At 43.4% G+C, this 19,589-nt stretch overlaps 1 protein-coding gene across 1 annotated transcript in view; it reads left to right on the top strand.

Moving 5' to 3' along the window:
* EIF2AK2 (eukaryotic translation initiation factor 2 alpha kinase 2) overlaps positions 1-19,589 on the top strand; it is a 517,665-nt gene that overhangs the window by 470,346 nt on the left and 27,730 nt on the right. Inside the window, exon 16 of the mRNA XM_053712508.1 lies at positions 10,528-10,714. Within this exon, the coding sequence (XP_053568483.1) occupies positions 10,528-10,714 (187 nt within the window). The remainder of the gene's footprint in view (positions 1-10,527; positions 10,715-19,589) is intronic.

Raw genomic sequence — 19,589 nt, 5'->3', positions numbered from 1 at the left:
CTTTTTAATCTTATTAAAGTCCATATTAAAGGTGCAAGCTATGGAGGACTCTGATATGTTAGAGGGTACTCCCTCTTTACCCAACTCTAATGCCTGTGTTTATTGGAAGGAGGCCTTGGTATACCCACCTGCTCAACTATGTTCCACATGCCTCAATAAAATAGTGTTAGCTAAAAGAAATAAAATGTTTAGTACCACTGAGCCGTCCATCTCCGATTACACATGCAGCTCCCCAGTGCACTTCTAATCCTCCTGCGGAAGGGGGCATGTTGCCGCCTGATTTTGCTGAGCAGTTGCAAATGGCGGTGTCTGCGGTCTTTAGTGCTTTACCTCGCCTGGCTAAGTGCAAACAAAAGGTTAAACATTGCTTTCCTTCCCAGGGGTCATTTACTCCGTTGGATTTATCTGAGACTAGATTATCCGCTGATGCAGAGGATTTCAAAAATTCGGAGGACTCTCTCTCTCTCTGGGTCGGAATCTGCGGCCTCTAAACCTCCGGCTGTGAAGGAACCAGACTTTAGGTTTAGGATGGAGAATTGACACATTTTATTAAAATAAGTGTTGGCTACTCTAAAGGTTCCGGAACCGAAGTTACCGGTGGAACCTTCTATTCCTAAGCTAGATAAGGTTTATGAGGACAGGGTAGTGCCCCAGACTTTCCCGGCCCGTAAAGATGGCAAATATTATTAAGAACGAATAGGAGAGACTTGGATCGTCTTTTTTCCCCTTCTTCTTCTTTTAAAAACAGAATTTATGTTTACCTGATAAATTACTTTCTCCAACGGTGTGTCCGGTCCACGGCGTCATCCTTACTTGTGGGATATTCTCTTCCCCAACAGGAAATGGCAAAGAGCCCAGCAAAGCTGGTCACATGATCCCTCCTAGGCTCCGCCTACCCCAGTCATTCGACCGACGTTAAGGAGGAATATTTGCATAGGAGAAACCATATGATACCGTGGTGACTGTAGTTAAAGAAAATAAATTATCAGACCTGATTAAAAAACCAGGGCGGGCCGTGGACCGGACACACCGTTGGAGAAAGTAATTTATCAGGTAAACATAAATTCTGTTTTCTCCAACATAGGTGTGTCCGGTCCACGGCGTCATCCTTACTTGTGGGAACCAATACCAAAGCTTTAGGACACGGATGAAGGGAGGGAACAAGTCAGGTAACCTAAACGGAAGGCACCACGGCTTGCAAAACCTTTCTCCCAAAAACAGCCTCAGAAGAAGCAAAAGTATCAAACTTGTAAAATTTGGTAAAAGTGTGCAGTGAAGACCAAGTCGCTGCCCTACATATCTGATCAACAGAAGCCTCGTTCTTGAAGGCCCATGTGGAAGCCACAGCCCTAGTGGAATGAGCTGTGATTCTTTCAGGAGGCTGCCGTCCGGCAGTCTCGTAAGCCAATCTGATGATGCTTTTAATCCAAAAAGAGAGAGAGGTAGAAGTTGCTTTTTGACCTCTCCTTTTACCAGAATAAACAACAAACAAGGAAGATGTTTGTCTAAAATCCTTTGTAGCATCTAAATAGAATTTTAGAGCGCGAACAACATCCAAATTGTGCAACAAACGTTCCTTCTTCGAAACTGGTTTCGGACACAAAGAAGGCACGACTATCTCCTGGTTAATGTTTTTGTTAGAAACAACTTTTGGAAGAAAACCAGGTTTAGTACGTAAAACCACCTTATCTGCATGGAACACCAGATAAGGAGGAGAACACTGCAGAGCAGATAATTCTGAAACTCTTCTGGCAGAAGAAATTGCAACCAAAAACAAAACTTTCCAAGATAATAACTTAATATCAACGGAATGTAAGGGTTCAAACGGAACCCCCTGAAGAACTGAAAGAACTAAGTTGAGACTCCAAGGAGGAGTCAAAGGTTTGTAAACAGGCTTGATTCTAACCAGAGCCTGAACAAAGGCTTGAACATCTGGCACAGCTGCCAGCTTTTTGTGAAGTAACACAGACAAGGCAGAAATCTGTCCCTTCAAGGAACTTGCAGATAATCCTTTCTCCAATCCTTCTTGGAGAAAGGATAGAATCTTAGGAATCTTTACCTTGTCCCAGGGGAATCCTTTAGATTCACACCAACAGATATATTTTTTCCATATTTTGTGGTAAATTTTCTAGTTACAGGCTTTCTGGCCTGAACAAGAGTATCAATAACAGAATCTGAGAACCCTCTTTTTGATAAAATCAAGCGTTCAATCTCCAAGCAGTCAGCTGGAGTGAGACCAGATTCGGATGTTCGAACGGACCTTGAACAAGAAGGTCTCGTCTCAAAGGTAGCTTCCATGGTGGAGCCGATGACATATTCACCAGATCTGCATACCAAGTCCTGCGTGGCCACGCAGGAGCTATCAAGATCACCGACGCCCTCTCCTGATGGATCCTGGCTACCAGCCTGGGGATGAGAGGAAACGGCGGGAATACATAAGCTAGTTTGAAGGTCCAAGGTGCTACTAGTGCATCTACTAGAGTCGCCTTGGGATCCCTGGATCTGGACCCGTAGCAAGGAACCTTGAAGTTCTGACGAGAGGCCATCAGATCCATGTCTGGAATGCCCCACAGTTGAGTGATTTGGGCAAAGATTTCCGGATGGAGTTCCCACTCCCCCGGATGCAATGTCTGACGACTCAGAAAATCCGCTTCCCAATTTTCCACTCCTGGGATGTGGATTGCAGACAGGTGGCAGGAGCGAGTCTCCGCCCATTGAATGATTTTGGTCACTTCTTCCATCGCCAGGGAACTCCTTGTTCCCCCCTGATGGTTGATGTACGCAACAGTCGTCATGTTGTCTGATTGAAACCGTATGAACTTGGCCTTCGCTAGCTGAGGCCAAGCCTTGAGAGCTTTCAATATCGCTCTCAGTTCCAGAATATTTATCGGTAGAAGAGATTCTTCCCGAGACCAAAGACCCTGAGCTTTCAGGGATCCCCAGACCGCGCCCCAGCCCATCAGACTGGCGTCGGTCGTGACAATGACCCACTCTGGTCTGCGGAAGGTCATCCCTTGTGACAGGTTGTCCAGGGACAGCCACCAACGGAGTGAGTCTCTGGTCCTCTGATTTACTTGTATCTTCGGAGACAAGTCTGTATAGTCCCCATTCCACTGACTGAGCATGCACAGTTGTAATGGTCTTAGATGAATGCGCGCAAAAGGAACTATGTCCATTGCCGCTACCATCAAACCTATTACTTCCATGCACTGCGCTATGGAAGGAAGAGGAACGGAATGAAGTGTCCGACAAGAGTTTAGAAGTTTTGTTTTTCTGGCCTCTGTCAGAAAAATCCTCATTTCTAAGGAGTCTATTATTGTTCCCAAGAAGGGAACCCTTGTCGACGGAGATAGAGAACTCTTTTCCACGTTCACTTTCCATCCGTGAGATCTGAGAAAGGCCAGGACTATGTCCGTGTGAGCCTTCGCTTGAGGAAGGGACGACGCTTGAATCAGAATGTCGTCCAAGTAAGGTACTACTGCAATGCCCCTTGGTCTTAGCACCGCTAGAAGGGACCCTAGTACCTTTGTGAAAATCCTTGGAGCAGTGGCTAATCCGAAAGGAAGCGCCACGAACTGGTAATGCTTGTCCAGGAATGCGAACCTTAGGAACCGATGATGTTCCTTGTGGATAGGAATATGTAGATACGCATCCTTTAAATCCACCGTGGTCATGAATTGACCTTCCTGGATGGAAGGAAGAATTGTTCGAATGGTTTCCATCTTGAACGATGGAACCTTGAGAAACTTGTTTAAGATCTTGAGATCTAAGATTGGTCTGAACGTTCCCTCTTTTTTGGGAACTATGAACAGATTGGAGTAGAACCCCATCCCTTGTTCTCCTAATGGAACAGGATGAATCACTCCCATTTTTAGCAGGTCTTCTACACAATGTAAGAATGCCTGTCTTTTTATGTGGTCTGAAGACAATTGAGACCTGTGGAACCTCCCCCTTGGGGGAAGCCCCTTGAATTCCAGAAGATAACCTTGGGAGACTATTTCTAGTGCCCAAGGATCCAGAACATCTCTTGCCCAAGCCTGAGCGAAGAGAGAGAGTCTGCCCCCCACCAGATCCGGTCCCGGATCGGGGGCCAACATTTCATGCTGTCTTGGTAGCAGTGGCAGGTTTCTTGGCCTGCTTTCCCTTGTTCCAGCCTTGCATTGGTCTCCAGGCTGGCTTGGCTTGAGAAGTATTACCCTCTTGCTTAGAGGACGTAGCACTTGGGGCTGGTCCGTTTCTACGAAAGGGACGAAAATTAGGTTTATTTTTGGCCTTGAAAGACCTATCCTGAGGAAGGGCGTGGCCCTTACCCCAGTGATATCAGAGATAATCTCTTTCAAGGTCAGGCCAAACAGCGTTTCCCCTTGAAAGGAATGTTAAGTAGTTTGTCTTGGAAGACGCATCCGCTGACCAAGATTTCAACCAAAGCGCTCTGCGCGCCACAATAGCAAACCCAGAATTTTTCGCCGCTACCTAGACAATTGCAAAGTGGCGTCTAGGGTGAAAGAATTAGCCAATTTGAGAGCACGGATTCTGTCCATAATCTCCTCATAAGAGGAGAATCACTATCGATCGCCTTAACTAGTTCATCGAACAGAAACACGCGGCTGTAGTGACAGGGGACAATGCATGAAATGGTTGTAGAAGGTAACCTTGCTGAACAAACATCTTTTTAAGCAAACCTTCTAATTTTTATCCATAGGATCTTTGAAAGGCACAACTATCTTCTATGGTATAGTGGTGCGTTTGTTTAAAGTAGGAAACCGCTCCCTCGACCTTGGGACTGTCTGCCATAAGTCCTTTCTGGGGTCGACCATTAGGAAACAATTTTTTAAATATGGGGGGAGGGACGAAGGTATACCGGGCCTTTCCCATTCTTTATTTACAATGTCCGCCACCCCGCTTGGGGGTATAGGAAAAGCTTCTGGGAGCCCCGGGACTCTAGGAAACTTGTCCATTTTACATAGTTTCTCTGGGATGATCAAAAGTCTCACAATCATCCAGGAGTGGATAATACCTCCTTAAGCAGAGCGCGGAGATGTTCCAACTTAAATTTAAATGTAATCACATCGGGTTCAGCTTGTTGGAGAAATTTTCCCTGAATCTGAAATTTCTCCCTCAGGACATAACCTCCCTGGCCCCCTCAGGACTGGTGTAGGGGGGTATTTCAGAACCATTATCATCAGCGTCCTCATGCTCTTCAGTATCTAAAACAGAGCAGTCGCGCTTACGTCGATGAAGTGGCATGTTTGGCTTAAAATGTTTTTGATAGAATTATCCATTACAGGGGCCGTTAATTGTTGCATAGTAAGGAGTATTGGCGCGCTAGATGTACTAGGGGCCTCCTGAGTGGGGCAAGGACTCGTGTAGACGAAGGAGGGGAATGATGCAGTACCAATGCGTACTCCCCTCACTTGAGGAATCATCTTGGGCATTCATGTTTCAGTGTCACATAAAGTCACATTTATTTAAATGAGAAGGAACCCTGGCTTCCCCACATTCAGAACACAGTCTATCTGGTAGTTCAGACATGTTAAACAGGCATAAACTTGATAACAAAGTACAAAAAACGTTTTTAAAATAAAACCGTTACTGTCACTTTAAATTTTAAACTGAACACACTTTATTACTGCAATTGCGAAAAGTATGATAGGAATTGTTCAAAATTCTCCAAATTTTCACCACAGTGTCTTAAAGCCTTAAAAGAATTGCACACGCAAATTGGAAGCTTTAACCCTTAAAATACGAACCGGAGCCGTTTTTAACTTTAACCCCTTTACAGTCCCTGGTATCTGCTTTGCTGAGACCCAACCAAGCCCAAAGGGGAATACGATACCAAATGATGCCTTTCAGAAAGTCTTTTCTATGTATCAGAGCTCCTTCACACATGCGGACTGCATGTCATGCCTCTCAAAAACAAGTGCGCAATACCGGCGCGGCGAAAATGAGGCTCTGCCTATGATTAGGGAAAAGCCCCTAAAGAATAAGGTGTCTAAAACAGTGCCTGCCGATATTATTTACCAAAATACCCATATTAAATGATTCCTCAAGGCTAAATATGTGTAATATATGAATCGATTTAGCCCAGAAAAAGTCTACAGTCTTAATAAGCCCTTGTGAAGCCTTATTTACTTTCTGAATAACATGGCTTACCGGATCCCATAGGGAAAATGACAGCTTCCAGCATACACGTCTCTTGTTAGAATGTGTAATACCTCAAGCAGCAAAAGACTGCTCACTGTTCCCCCCAACTGAAGTTAAATCCTCTCAACAGTCCTTGGTGGAACAGCCTTGGATTTTAGTAACGGTTGCTAAAATCATTTTCCTCTTACAAACAGAAATCTTCATCTCTTTCTGTTTCAGAGTAAATAGTACATACCAGCACTATTTTAAAATAACAAACTCTTGATTGAATAATAAGAAACTACAGTTTAAACACTAAAAAACTCTAAGCCATCTCCGTGGAGATGTTGCCTGTACAACGGCAAAGAGAATGACTGGAGGGTAGGCGGAGTCCTAGGAGGGATCATGTGGTGGACCAGCTTTGCTGGGCTCTTTGCCATTTCCTGTTGGGGAAGAGAATATCCCACAAGTAAGGATGACGCCGTGGACCGGACACACCTATGTTGGAGAAAAGTTGTTCCCGGTTCCAGACTATCAGCTAAAGTTGTGGGGATCTGTCCCTAAGGTAGACGGAGCTATCTTCACGTTCGCTAAGCGCACCACTATCCCGTTCGAGGATAGTTAGTCTTTTAAGGAACCCATGGATAAGAAATTAGAGACCCTGTTAAGAAAGATGTTTCAACACACAGGGTTCGTTTTTCAACCTGCAGCCGCGGTCGCTGCGGTGGCTGGAGCCACTACCTATTGGTGTGACTCTGTCAGAAATGGTTGAGGTGGAGACTCCCCTAGAGGAGATACAGGAAAGAATTAGGGCCCTGAGGGTAGCTAATTTGTTTATTTGTGATGCTAATATGCAGATTATTTGCTTGAATGCCAAGACATCAGGGTTTCTGTTCTGGCCCGAAGGGCCCTGTGGTTGATGTCGTGGTCTGCTGACATGACGTCCCAATCTAGATTGCTTTCTCTTCCGTGTCAGGGAAAGATTCTATTTGGTCCAGGCCTGGACTCTATCATATCTACGGTCACGGGGTGCAAGGGTTCCCTTTCTACCGGAGGATAATTTTCGTCCCTTTCATTCGAACAAGTCCCAATGACAGCAGCCTGCTGCGAAGCCCGAACAGTCCAAGGGATCTTGTAAGCCTTCTCAGACTTGGAATAAAACCAAGCAGAGCAAGAAGCCCGCCGAGACAAAATCGACATGAAGGGGCTGTCACCTATCCATCTCTGGATCTCGTAGGCGCAGACTATCTCTTTTTGCGGAGGCTTGGATGAGAGAAGTACAGGATCCTTGGGTCCTGGAAGTTGTTGCCCAGGGGTACAGGATAGGTATCAAAACTCATCCCCCCAGGGGCAGATTCCTCTTGTCAAATCTATTGACAAAACCAGAAAAACAAGATGCCTTTCTAGAGTGTGTGAAGGATCTCTCCTCTCTAGGAGTAATTGTACGGGTACCCCTAGCAGAAAGGGGTCTAGGGTACTATTCAAACCTTTTCGTGGTCCCAAAGAAGGAGGGCACATTTTGCCCGAATTCTGAACCTCAAATGTTTAAACAAGTTTCTGTCGGTTCCATCGTTCTAAAGGTCTATACTGCCCCTAGTTCAAGAGGGTCAGTTTATGACTACAATAGACTTGAAGGACGCTTACCTTCATGTGTCAATACACAAGGATCACTTCAGGTTCTTAAGGTTTGCCTTTCTGGATCAGCACTTCCAGTTTGTAACTCTTCCCTTCGGGCTGGCTACTGCTCCAAGATTCTTCACGAAGGTTCTGGGAGCTCTTCTCGTGGTGGCGAGATCCAGAGGACTAGCAGTAGCCCCTTATCTGGACGACATCCTGGTTCAGGGTCCATCCTAACGGGTAGCAGAGGAACATTCGAGAGCCCGTCTTCTTTTTCTGCAATCTCATGGTTGGAAGATAAACTCAGGAAAGAGTTATCTGGCCCCCAGTACCAGAGTGGAGTTTCTGGGCACGATAATCGACTCCATAGCCATGAAAATATTCCTTTCAGATCAGAGACGTTGCAAGCTTGTCTCCAACTATCTTGCCCTTAATCCTCCCCAAGGCCATCAGTGGCCCAGGGGAATGGAGGTGATTGGGCTCATGGTATCCACTATAGATGTCATTCCATTTGCCAGATTCAATCTGAGGCCTCTTTAGCTATGCATGCTAAGCTAAGGCACAGGGCAGGTGGAATCGGAAGGAGTCTCTTCTCCCGATCAACATCCTGGAACTTTGGGGGATCTTCAACGCTCTGGGGGCTTTGCCTCTCCTGGGGTTATCCAAGTTCATCAGATTCCAGTCGGACAACATTACCTCTGTGGCTTACATCAACCATCAGGGGGGAACGAGAAGCTCACTAGCCATGAGAGAAGTTCCTCAGATTCTGGAGTGGGCGGAGGCCCACGACTGCTCGCTAACAGTGATCCACATCCCGGGTGTGGACAACTGAGAAGCGGATTTTCTCAGCAGACAGTTGTTTCATCCGGGGGAATAGTCTCTTCACCCGAAGTGTTTGCAGAGATTTGCAACAGTTGGGGGACTCCAGAGATAGATCTCATGGCGTCCAGACTCAACTTCAAGCTACCCAGATGCGGGTCGTGGTCCAGGGATACCCAGGCAGAGCTGATAGATGCATTAGCAGTGCCTTGGGGCTTCAACCTAGTTTACATATTTCCTCCCTTACCACTTCTGCCTCGGCCTTGTGTAGTGGCACGCATCAAACAGGAGCAAGCGTCAACTATTCTGATTGCTCCTTCGTGGCCGTGGAGGACGTGGTTTGCGGATCTAGTGGGGATGTCATTGTCCCCTCCGTGAAGGTTGCCCTGTCGCAGGGATCTGCTGGTACTAGGTCCCTTTGTGCATCAGAATCTAGATTCTCTGAGGCTGACTACGTTGAGATTGAACGCCTAGTCTTAGACAGAAGAGGATTTTCTGAAAGGGTGATTGATACTCTCATTCAAGCCAGAAAAACGGTCAACTGTCGCATCTATCATAAGGTGTGGAGGACCTACTTGGGTGTGAATCTCATGGATATCTTTAAGCTACAAAGGATTTCAGACAAACCTTAGCTTTGTTTGTTGTCTATTTAGGGAAGCGTAAGAGGCAGAAGGCTTCTTCGACTTCTTTATACTTTTGGCTGAGGAGCTTGATTGGTTTGGCCTATGAGACTGTGGGACATAAGCCTCCTCAGAGGATTACAGCTCACTCAACTAGAGCTGTGGCTGAGAGTTGTCACATAATATTGGGGAATGGGAATTAGATGTAACTTTGAACATTGTCAGGAATTGCATTGTCTTTTTATTATGCATATGTTGATTATGAGATTCTACTGTATTTAGTATGATTTATACATTTCTAATAAAAACCATACTCTGCTTATACGTATACAGTCTCCAATCTCACAGATCACGCCACCAAACATTTCATACTGCTTTATCCATATTCATATATTCAAGTGAGAATGTAAAGTCTACAGTCTCTATCTACCAAAAGCATCATAGTTAGATCCACCAAGCTACTCTCTCCCAGGAGGTCAACTGAGACCTCAACCACATCATCTGATATTTCCACTCTTTAGACACCTCTGTCACCACTACAGTGAGGTACACAAGCAAATATATATGCAGTAAGAGCCAAAAAGATGAACAAATACTCACATATTTACTTTGCTCCAAATACTTCTGTGATTAAGCTGCTTCATGCACTGAAAGCCTTTTTGGTCTATGTGTGAATTCCAACCCAGCATGCTGCATACCACATGACACAAGTGTGACTCTCAAAAAACAGAAATCTCTGTACTCCATGAGTAGCCAAAAAACATAGAAAATTTGAGCACTATTAAAATACCAAAAAATATATTCATAATAATAAAGAAAAGATAGAATAATAGCAAAACTTGGGTACACTAAACGTAATAAACATCCATCTAACCTTAGAAAAACTAACTTGTTACTTTTGTTTTGTACTCCAGTTGTCCTATCAGGCTGTCTTTTTATTATTATTATCGTAAATAGATTTTCATGGTGCACACATTTCCTGATTTTTATTCAGAATATAAAAAATAATGTTCCTGTATTCAGTAAATCAACTTTTTGTGTCGCTCTCTACCAATATAAAACTGTGGCTCCATGAACAAAGCAGCGAATGCTGATATGGAGTGCTTCATACATGGTGCCCATTGTGTTTATTTTATCAGCCAATGAACAAGTGGTACCTATGTATCAGTTGTGCACAAATATGCTTTAAATGTTTATTTTAATTTATATTTTATTACTTAATGTTTTGTTTTTCTGAAAATATATTTTTCATATGTTTAGATATCTTTCTTATGCGTGATAGAACATGTTTGCCCACAATACCTCTTTAAAGTGTCTTGGGTAATTGAAAACCCTACTTTCTTTTTAGCAATGCATCAACTTCTTTACAAAAATGTCTTTTTATACAAATGGAATGGTGTGAAGGGGGAACTTTGAAAACATGGATTGAAAAAAGGAAAACCGTTATAAAAAATGAAAGCCTTGAAATATCTTCTCAACTTGCTGACGGAGTAGCATACATTCATTCAAATGGGTTGATCCACAGAGACCTAAAAGTAAGTAAAACAAAAATGTAACTATTAATGAGGACTTAAACATTAGTGGTTGAGAGAGAGCACATCATTTTATAATAGACTTTTGAACTGACTTCTATTATCAAATTTGTTTTATTCTCTTGATAGCGTCTGTTTAAAAGCATACTTAGGTATGCTGAGGAGCATCAACCTACTGCTAGGAGCTAGCTAGTTGTCATTGGCTCATCTCTTCACCAGTTAGATAATATGATTGTTGCAGTATATTGCGTACATTAGATCATATTTCTTGTTACAAATTTATTTCCCTTTAATTTGTTTTATTTTTATATATAATATACGGTAGATGGCTGAATATGTTATGCGTTTATATAACGTGTACTGGGTTGTCTGATGCCTGTTTGACAAAGCTGCTACATCGTCTGACAATATCTGTTTGGCTACTGCAACATTTGTGGAATTAAACACAGACGGCTAGATTACGAGTTTTGCGTTATGACGGGTGCAGTGCTAACGTGCAGTTTATTCTCACCGCTCACTTCCCTACAGCGCGGGTATTACAGGTTTTTACAAACCCGGTGTTAACAGGCAAGAAGTGAGCGTAGAGCAAAATTGCGCTCCATACTGCACTCCAATACCAGCGCTGCTTAAGTCAGCGGTGAGCTGGTTGTACGTGCTCGTGCACGATTTCCCCATAGACATCAATGGGGAGAGCTGGCTGAGAAAATGTCTAACACCTGCAAAAAAGCAGCTTAAAACTCAGTAACGCAGCCCCTTTGATTCCTATGGGGAAACTAAAGTTATATTTACACCTAACACCCTAACATGAACCCCGAGTCTAAACACCCCTAATTTTACACTTATTAACCCCTAATCTGCTGCCCCTGACATCGCCAACACCTGCATTATAGTTATTAACCCCTAATCTGCCGCTCCGGACATTGCTGCCACCTACATTATACTTATGAGCCCCTAATCTGCTGCCCCCAACATCGCCGACACCTACATTATATTTATTAACCCCTAATCTCCCTCCCCCAATGTCGCTGCAACCTACCTACATTTATTAACCCCTAATCTGCCGCCCCAACATTATATTTATTAACCCCTAAATCTAAGCCTAACCCTAACACCCCCTAACTTAAATATAATTTAAATAAATCTAAATACAAATTCCTATCATTAACTAAATAATTCCTATTTAAAACTAAATACTTATCTATAAAATAAACCCTAAGCTAGCTACAATATAACGAATAGTTACATTGTATCTAGATTAGGGTTTATTTTTATTTTACAGGCAAGTTTGTATTTATTTTAACTAGGTAGAATAGTTACTAAATAGTTATTAACTTTTTAATAACTACCTAGCTAAAATAAATACAAATTTACCTGTAAAATAAAACCTAACCTAAGTTACAATAACACCTAACACTACACTACAATCAAATAAATTCCCTACATTAAATACAATTAAATAAATTAAATAAAATTAGCTAAATTACAACAACAAAAAAAACACTAAATTTCAGAAAATACAAAACAAATTACAAGATATTTAAACTAATTACACCTAATCTAAGAGCCCTATAAAAATAAAAAAAAATCCTAGCCTAAACTAAACTATCAATAGCCCTTAAAAGGGCCTTTTGCAGGGCATTACCCCAAAGAAATCAGCTCTTTTACCTGAAAAAAAATACAAACAACCCCCCAACAGTAAAACCCACCACCCACACAACCAACCCCCCAAATACAACCCTAACTAAAAAAAACTAAGCTCCCCATTGCCCTGAAAAGGGCATTTGGATGGGCATTGCCCTTAAAAGGGCATGTAGCTCTATTGCAGCTCAAAGCCCTAACCTAAAAAATAAACCCACCCAATACACCCTTAAAAAATCCTAACACTAACCCCTGAAGATTCACTTACCGGTAGAAGTCTTCATCCAAGCGGCAAGATGTCCTCAATGAAGCCGGCAGAAGTGGTCCTCCAGATGGGCAGAAGTGGTCCTCCAGACGGGCAAAAGTCTTCATCCAGATGGCATCTTCTATCTTCATCCTTCTGACGCGGAGCGGCTCCATCTTCAAGACATCCAGTGCGGAGCATCCTCTTCAATCAACGGCTTCTTCAGAATGAATGTACCTTTAAGTGACGTCATCCAAGATGGCATCCCTTAGGTTCCGATTGGCTGATAGAATTCACCCAATCGGAATTAAGGTAGAAAAAATCCTATTGGCTGATTTTCTTCAAACACTGATTTTAGCTCTTTATAACATTTCACAGCCAGTCTTGCCAAGAGGCATTTTACTATACATCTGTGTGTGAGGGGATGCTTCTCTGACACTGCAGAATTTTAACACCAGTATCACCACCTGCATTAAAGGTGTAATGTAAATGATCCCTTTACACAGTATTGTAAACACATTTAAAAGGAGGAAACATATCACAGTACGCTGTTTTTTTATATTTAAATCATTTTTATTGAACAATTTTGCCATAATAATTAAATGAACATGGAGTACAGTTTGTTAATGTTTGAGTTCTTTGTTACAACATAAATAGATAATTTCTTATGTTATGGGTAAGGAGTTTATCTTAACGTCTTTATGTGACAATTCTTTTTTCTTTATTGTTATATGTCCAAGAAAGTTCTCAGATTGAGTGGTGAGGACCTGTCTTCTTTAGTGTAAGATGTCTCCATGTTGTTATTGACTTAATAACGGATAGGGAGATGCTCCCCTGTTTTCCTCCCCATCACATTATCTCACTATTATTATTATCATTTATTTGTATAGCGCCGTCAAATTCCGTAGCGCTGGGTACAAAGATAGGGATATACAATGACAAGGACTTTTGATAAAATACAAAACATAACAAAACTAAACAAATCTAGTACAGGAGGAAGAGGGCCCTGCTCCGGAGAGCTTACAGTCTACAGGTTTAGGGTACAGAGACATAAGGTTGGAGTAGCTTGTCACATCGGTTGTAGTTGCAGCAGTGAGTCAGGCAGTTCATGTATTAGTTTGGTTAGGATGAGAGATGGAGGAGAGATGGTAAGCCTCTCTAAATAGGTGGGTTTTCAAGGAGCGTCTGAAGCTATACAAGGTTGCAGACAGTCTTATGTAGCGGGGTAGAGAGTTCCAGAAGACAGGAGCAACACGTGCGAAGTCTTGGAGGCAGGAGTGGGATGTAGAGATAACAGAAGTGGAGAGACGTAGGTCAGAGGTTAAATATAGTTGGGAGTTAGACTTTTGAGTACTTTGTAAGTTAGGCTTAATACTTTAAATTGTATTCTGGAGTGTATGGGGAGCCAGTGTAGAGACTGGCAGAGCGGAGCAGCTGATGTAGAATAGCGACTTATGTGGATGAGCATTCATAATAGATTGGAGGGAGGAGAGGCAGTTTTTGGAAGGCCATTTAGAAGTAGATTGCAATAATCAATGCGTGACAAAATGAGCTAATGATTAAGTATTTTTGTAGTTTTTTTGAGTGAGGAAGGGACAAATTCTGGAAATGTTGCGTAGGTGTGAACGGCAGGATTTGGTAAGCACTTGTATATGAGGGTTGAATGTGAGTTCTGAGTCAAGTGTAACCCCAAGACAGCGGACCTGGGGTGAGGTGTTGAGAATAGAGTCTCCAACCATCAGAGAAATGTCAGGTGTTGGATGTCTCGAAGAGGGGGGAATAAGAAGCAGCTCAGTTTTGGACAGATTGAGTTGGAGGTAGTGTGAAGACATCCAAGAGGAAATTGCAGAGAGGCAGTTGGAAATCCGGTTGAGTAAAGAGGGAGAGATATCATGAGAGGAAAGATAGATTTGGGTATCATCAGCATATAAGTGGTACTGGAATCCAAAGGAGGCTATAAGTTTTCCAAGGGAGGATGTATAGAGAGAGAAAAGCAAGGGACCCAAGACAGAGCCTTGCAGTACTCCAACTGAGAGAGGCATAGGATTACAAGATATGTTGTTAAAGGAAACTGAAAATGAGTGTTTTGAAAGATATGAGGCAAACCAGGTGAGGGCTGTGTCTGGGATGCCAAATTAATGTAGTATTTTTAGGAGGAGAGGATGGTCCACTGTGCCAAAGGCAGCGGACAGGTCAAGAAGAATTAGTAAGAAGTAGTGGCCTTTTGCTTTAGCTGATAAAAGGTCATTTGTTACTTTAGTAAGAGTGGTTTCTGTTGAGTGTTTAGGGCAGAAACCAGATTGCAGTGGATCAAGTAAGGAGTTAGTTGTGAGAAATTGAGTTAGCTGATTATAGACCAGTCGTTCCAATAATTTTGAAGCAAAGGTAAGTAAGGAGACCGGTCAATAGTTAGAAGGGGTGGAGGGGTCAAGCGAGGGCTTTTTCTCCTGTTAAGTGTGGTCAGTCCACGGGTCATCATTACTTCTGGGATATTAACTCCTCCCCAACAGGAAGTGCAAGAGGATCACCCAGCAGAGCTGCTATATAGCTCCTCCCCTCTACGTCACACCCAGTCATTCTCTTGCACCCAACTAATAGATAGGATGTGTGAGAGGACTGTGGTGATTTTACTTAGTTTTTATGTCTTCAATCAAAAGTTTGTTATTTTAAAACAGCACCGGAGTGTGTTGTTCATTCTCAGGGAGAATTTGAAGAAGAATCTACCTGAGTTTCTATATGATTTTAACCGGAGTAGTTAAGATCATGTTGCTGTTCTCGGCCATCTGAGGGGTGAGGTATACTTCAGATCAGGGGACAGCGGGCAGGTTCACCTGCAAAGAGGTATGTAGCAGCATATTATTTTCTGAGAATGGAGTTGACTAGAAAATACTGCAAATACCTATATAAAGTAAGTTCAGCCTTAAATGCAGTAGTAGCAACTGGTATCAGGCTGTCATGTATGTATATTTTCACTTCAGTATTCTGGGGAATGGCACTTCACTGGAATGATACTGTATGAATAAAACCTTAGCCTATATTGCAGTGAGAACGGCTAGCAGTAGGTTTTCTGTGACAATTTATTTATTTGAGGTTAAACGTTTTGCTGGCATGTTAAATCGTTTAATTTTCTGAGGTACTGGGTGAAAAATTGTGTTGGGCACTAATTATCCACTTGGCGAGCATTTTATTTAATTTATGACAGTTTAGTGATCTCCCTCACTGTTGTGTGTGAGGGGGAGGGGCTTAATTTGGCGCTTTTACTACGCATCAGGAATTCAGTCACAAGTCTGTTTTTCTTCCCTGCATGATCCGGTTCGTCTCTACAGAGCTCAAGGGTCTTCAAAAGTTATTTTGAGGGAGGTAATCACTCACAGCAGACCTGTGAGATAGTGCTTTGACTGTGATAAAAAACGTTATATTCTGTACATTTTTTCTGCTATTTAAGGGTTAGTTATCCATTGCTAATGGGGGCAATCCTTTGCTAAATTTGTATTTTTACCGGAAAGAATTTGATTTTATAGTTTATCCGTTTTATTGTTACTCAACTGTCATAACTTTCTGTGCTTCTTAAGGGCACAGTACGTTTTTTTCATACTATTGAAAATTAAATTGAAAAGTATTTCCAAGTTGCTGGTTTATTTGCTAGTGTGTTTAACATGTCTGACTCAGAGGAATATCTCTGTGCTATATGTGCTAAAGCCAAATTGGAGCCCAATAGAAATGTATGTACTAATTGCATTGATGCTACTTTAAATAAAAGTCAATCTGTACAAATTGAACATCATTCACCAGACAACGAGAGGAAAGTTATGCCGACTAACTCCCTTCACGTGTCAGTACCTGCATCTCCCGCTCGGGAGGTGCGTGATATGGTAACGCCGAGTACTTCAGGGCGGCCATTACAAATCACATTGCAGGACATGGCTAATGTTATGACTGAAGTTTTGCCTAAATTACCAGAACTTAGAGGGAAGCGTGACCACTCTGGGGTGAGAACAGAGTGCGCTGATAATATAAGGGCCATGTCAGATACTGGGTCACAGTATGCGGAACATGAGGACGGAGAGCTTCAATCTGCAGGTGACGGTTCTGATCCCAATAGAGTGGACTCAGACATTTCTAATTTTAAGTTTAAGCTTGAAAACCTCCGCGTTCTACTAGGGGAGGTATTAGCGGCTCTGAATGATTGTAACACCGTTGCAATCCCAGAGAAATTATGTAGGCTGGATAGATACTATGCGGTACCGGCGAGTACTGACGTATTTCCTATACCTAAGAGGCTTACAGAGATAATTACTAAGGAGTGGGATAGGCCCGGTGTACCCTTTTCCCCCCCTCCTGTATTTAGAAAGATGTTCCCAATAGACGCCACCACACGGGACTTATGGCAGACGATCCCTAAGGTGGAGGGAGCGGTTTCTACTCTGGCTAAGCGTACCACTATCCCGGTGGAGGATAGCTGTGCCTTTTCAGATCCAATGGATAAGAAATTAGAGGGTTACCTTAAGAAAATGTTTGTTCAACAAGGTTTTATATTGCAACCCCTTGCATGTATTGCGTCTGTCACGGCTGCGGCCGCTTTTTGGTCCGAGTCTCTGGAAGAGACTCTTGACTCAATTACTATCGAAGAGATTTCAAACAGGCTTAAAACACTTAAGCTAGCTAATTCATTTGTTTCAGATGCCGTAGTACATTTAACTAAACTTACGGCTAAGAATTCCGGATTCGCCATTCAGGCACGCAGAGCACTGTGGCTAAAATCGTGGTCAGCTGACGTTACTTCTAAATCTAAGTTACTTAACATACCTTTCAAAGGGCAGACCTTATTCGGGCCCGGTTTGAAAGAAATTATCGCTGAGATTACAGGAGGTAAAGGCCATGCCCTGCCTCAAGACAGAGCCAAACCTAGGGCTAGACAGTCTAATTTTCGTTCCTTTCGTAATTTCAAGGCAGGAGCAGCATCAACTTCCTCCGCACCAAAACAGGAAGGAGCTGTTGCTCGTTACAGACAAGGCTGGAGACCTAACCAGTCCTGGAACAAGGGCAAGCAGGCCAGAAAACCTGCTGCTGCCCCTAAGACAGCATGAATTGAGGGCCCCCGATCCGGGAACGGATCTAGTGGGGGGCAGACTTTCTCTCTTCGCCCAGGCTTGGGCAAGAGATGTCCAGGATCCCTGGGCGTTAGAGATCGTATCTCAGGGATATCTTCTGGACTTCAAATCCTCTCCCCCAAAGGGGAGATTCCATCTGTCAAGGTTGTCAACAAACCAAATAAAGAAGGAGGCGTTTCTACGCTGCGTACAAGATCTGTTTCTAATGGGAGTGATCCATCCGGTTCCGCGGTCGGAACACGGACAGGGATTTTACTCAAATCTGTTTGTGGTTCCCAAGAAAGAAGGAACCTTCAGACCAATCTTGGATTTAAAGATCCTAAACAAATTCCTAAGAGTTCCATCGTTCAAAATGGAAACTATTCGGACAATTCTACCCATGATCCAAAAGGGTCAGTACATGACCACAGTGGATTTAAAGGATGCTTACCTTCACATACCGATTCACAGAGATCATCACCGGTACCTAAGGTTTGCCTTCCTAGACAGGCATTACCAGTTTGTAGCTCTTCCATTCGGGTTGGCTACGGCTCCAAGAATCTTCACAAAGGTTCTGGGGGCTCTTCTGGCGGTGCTAAGACCGCAAGGAATTTCGGTAGCTCCATACCTAGACGACATTCTGATACAAGCTTCAAGCTTTCAAACTGCCAAGTCTCATACAGAGTTAGTACTGGCATTTCTAAGATCGCATGGGTGGAAGGTAAACGAAAAGAAGAGTTCTCTTTTTCCACTCACAAGAGTTCCCTTCTTGGGGACTCTTATAGACTCTGTAGAAATGAAGATCTACCTGACAGAAGACAGGTTAACAAAACTTCAAAACGCTTGCCGTGTCCTTCATTCCATTCAACACCCGTCAGTGGCTCAATGCATGGAGGTGATCGGCTTAATGGTAGCAGCAATGGACATAGTACCTTTTGCACGCCTACACCTCAGACCGCTGCAATTGTGCATGCTAAGTCAGTGGAATGGGGATTACTCAGATTTGTCCCCTACTCTGAATCTGGATCAAAAGACAAGAAATTCTCTTCTATGGTGGCTTTCTCGACCACATCTGTCCAGGGGGATGCCATTCAGCAGGCCAGATTGGACGATTGTAACAACAGACGCCAGCCTGCTAGGTTGGGGCGCTGTCTGGAATTCCCTGAAGGCTCAGGGATCTTGGACTCAGGAGGAGAGTCTCCTGCCAATAAACATTCTGGAATTGAGAGCAGTTCTCAATGCCCTTCTGGCTTGGCCCCAGTTAACAACGCGGGGGTTCATCAGGTTTCAGTCGGACAACATCACGACTGTAGCTTACATCAACCATCAAGGAGGGACAAGAAGCTCCCTAGCGATGATGGAAGTATCAAAGATAATTCGCTGGGCAGAGTCTCACTCTTGCCACCTATCAGCAATCCACATTCCGGGAGTGGAGAACTGGGAGGCGGATTTCCTAAGTTGTCAGACTTTTCATCCGGGGGAGTGGGAACTTCATCCGGAAGTCTTTGCCCAAATACTTCGGCGTTGGGGCAAACCAGAAATAGATCTCATGGCGTCTCGACAGAACGCCAAGCTTCCTCGTTACGGGTCCAGATCCAGGGATCCGGGAGCGGCCCTGGTGGATGCTTTGACAGCACCTTGGACCTTCGGGAAGGCTTATGTGTTTCCACCCTTCCCGATGCTTCCTCGATTGATTGCCAGGATCAAACAGGAGAAAGCATCAGTGATTCTAATAGCGCCTGCGTGGCCACGCAGGACCTGGTATGCAGATCTAGTGGACATGTCATCCGGTCCACCTTGGTCTCTGCCTCTGAGACAGGACCTTCTGATTCAGGGTCCCTTCAAACATCAAAATCTAATTTCTCTGAAGCTGACTGCCTGGAAATTGAACGCTTGATTTTATCAA

The sequence above is a fragment of the Bombina bombina genome, chromosome 4 (assembly GCF_027579735.1).
Source record: "Bombina bombina isolate aBomBom1 chromosome 4, aBomBom1.pri, whole genome shotgun sequence".
Taxonomy (NCBI): Eukaryota; Metazoa; Chordata; class Amphibia; order Anura; family Bombinatoridae; genus Bombina; species Bombina bombina.
Note: the sequence above shows the minus strand (reverse complement) of the source record. Positions and strands in the feature narration are given on the sequence as shown.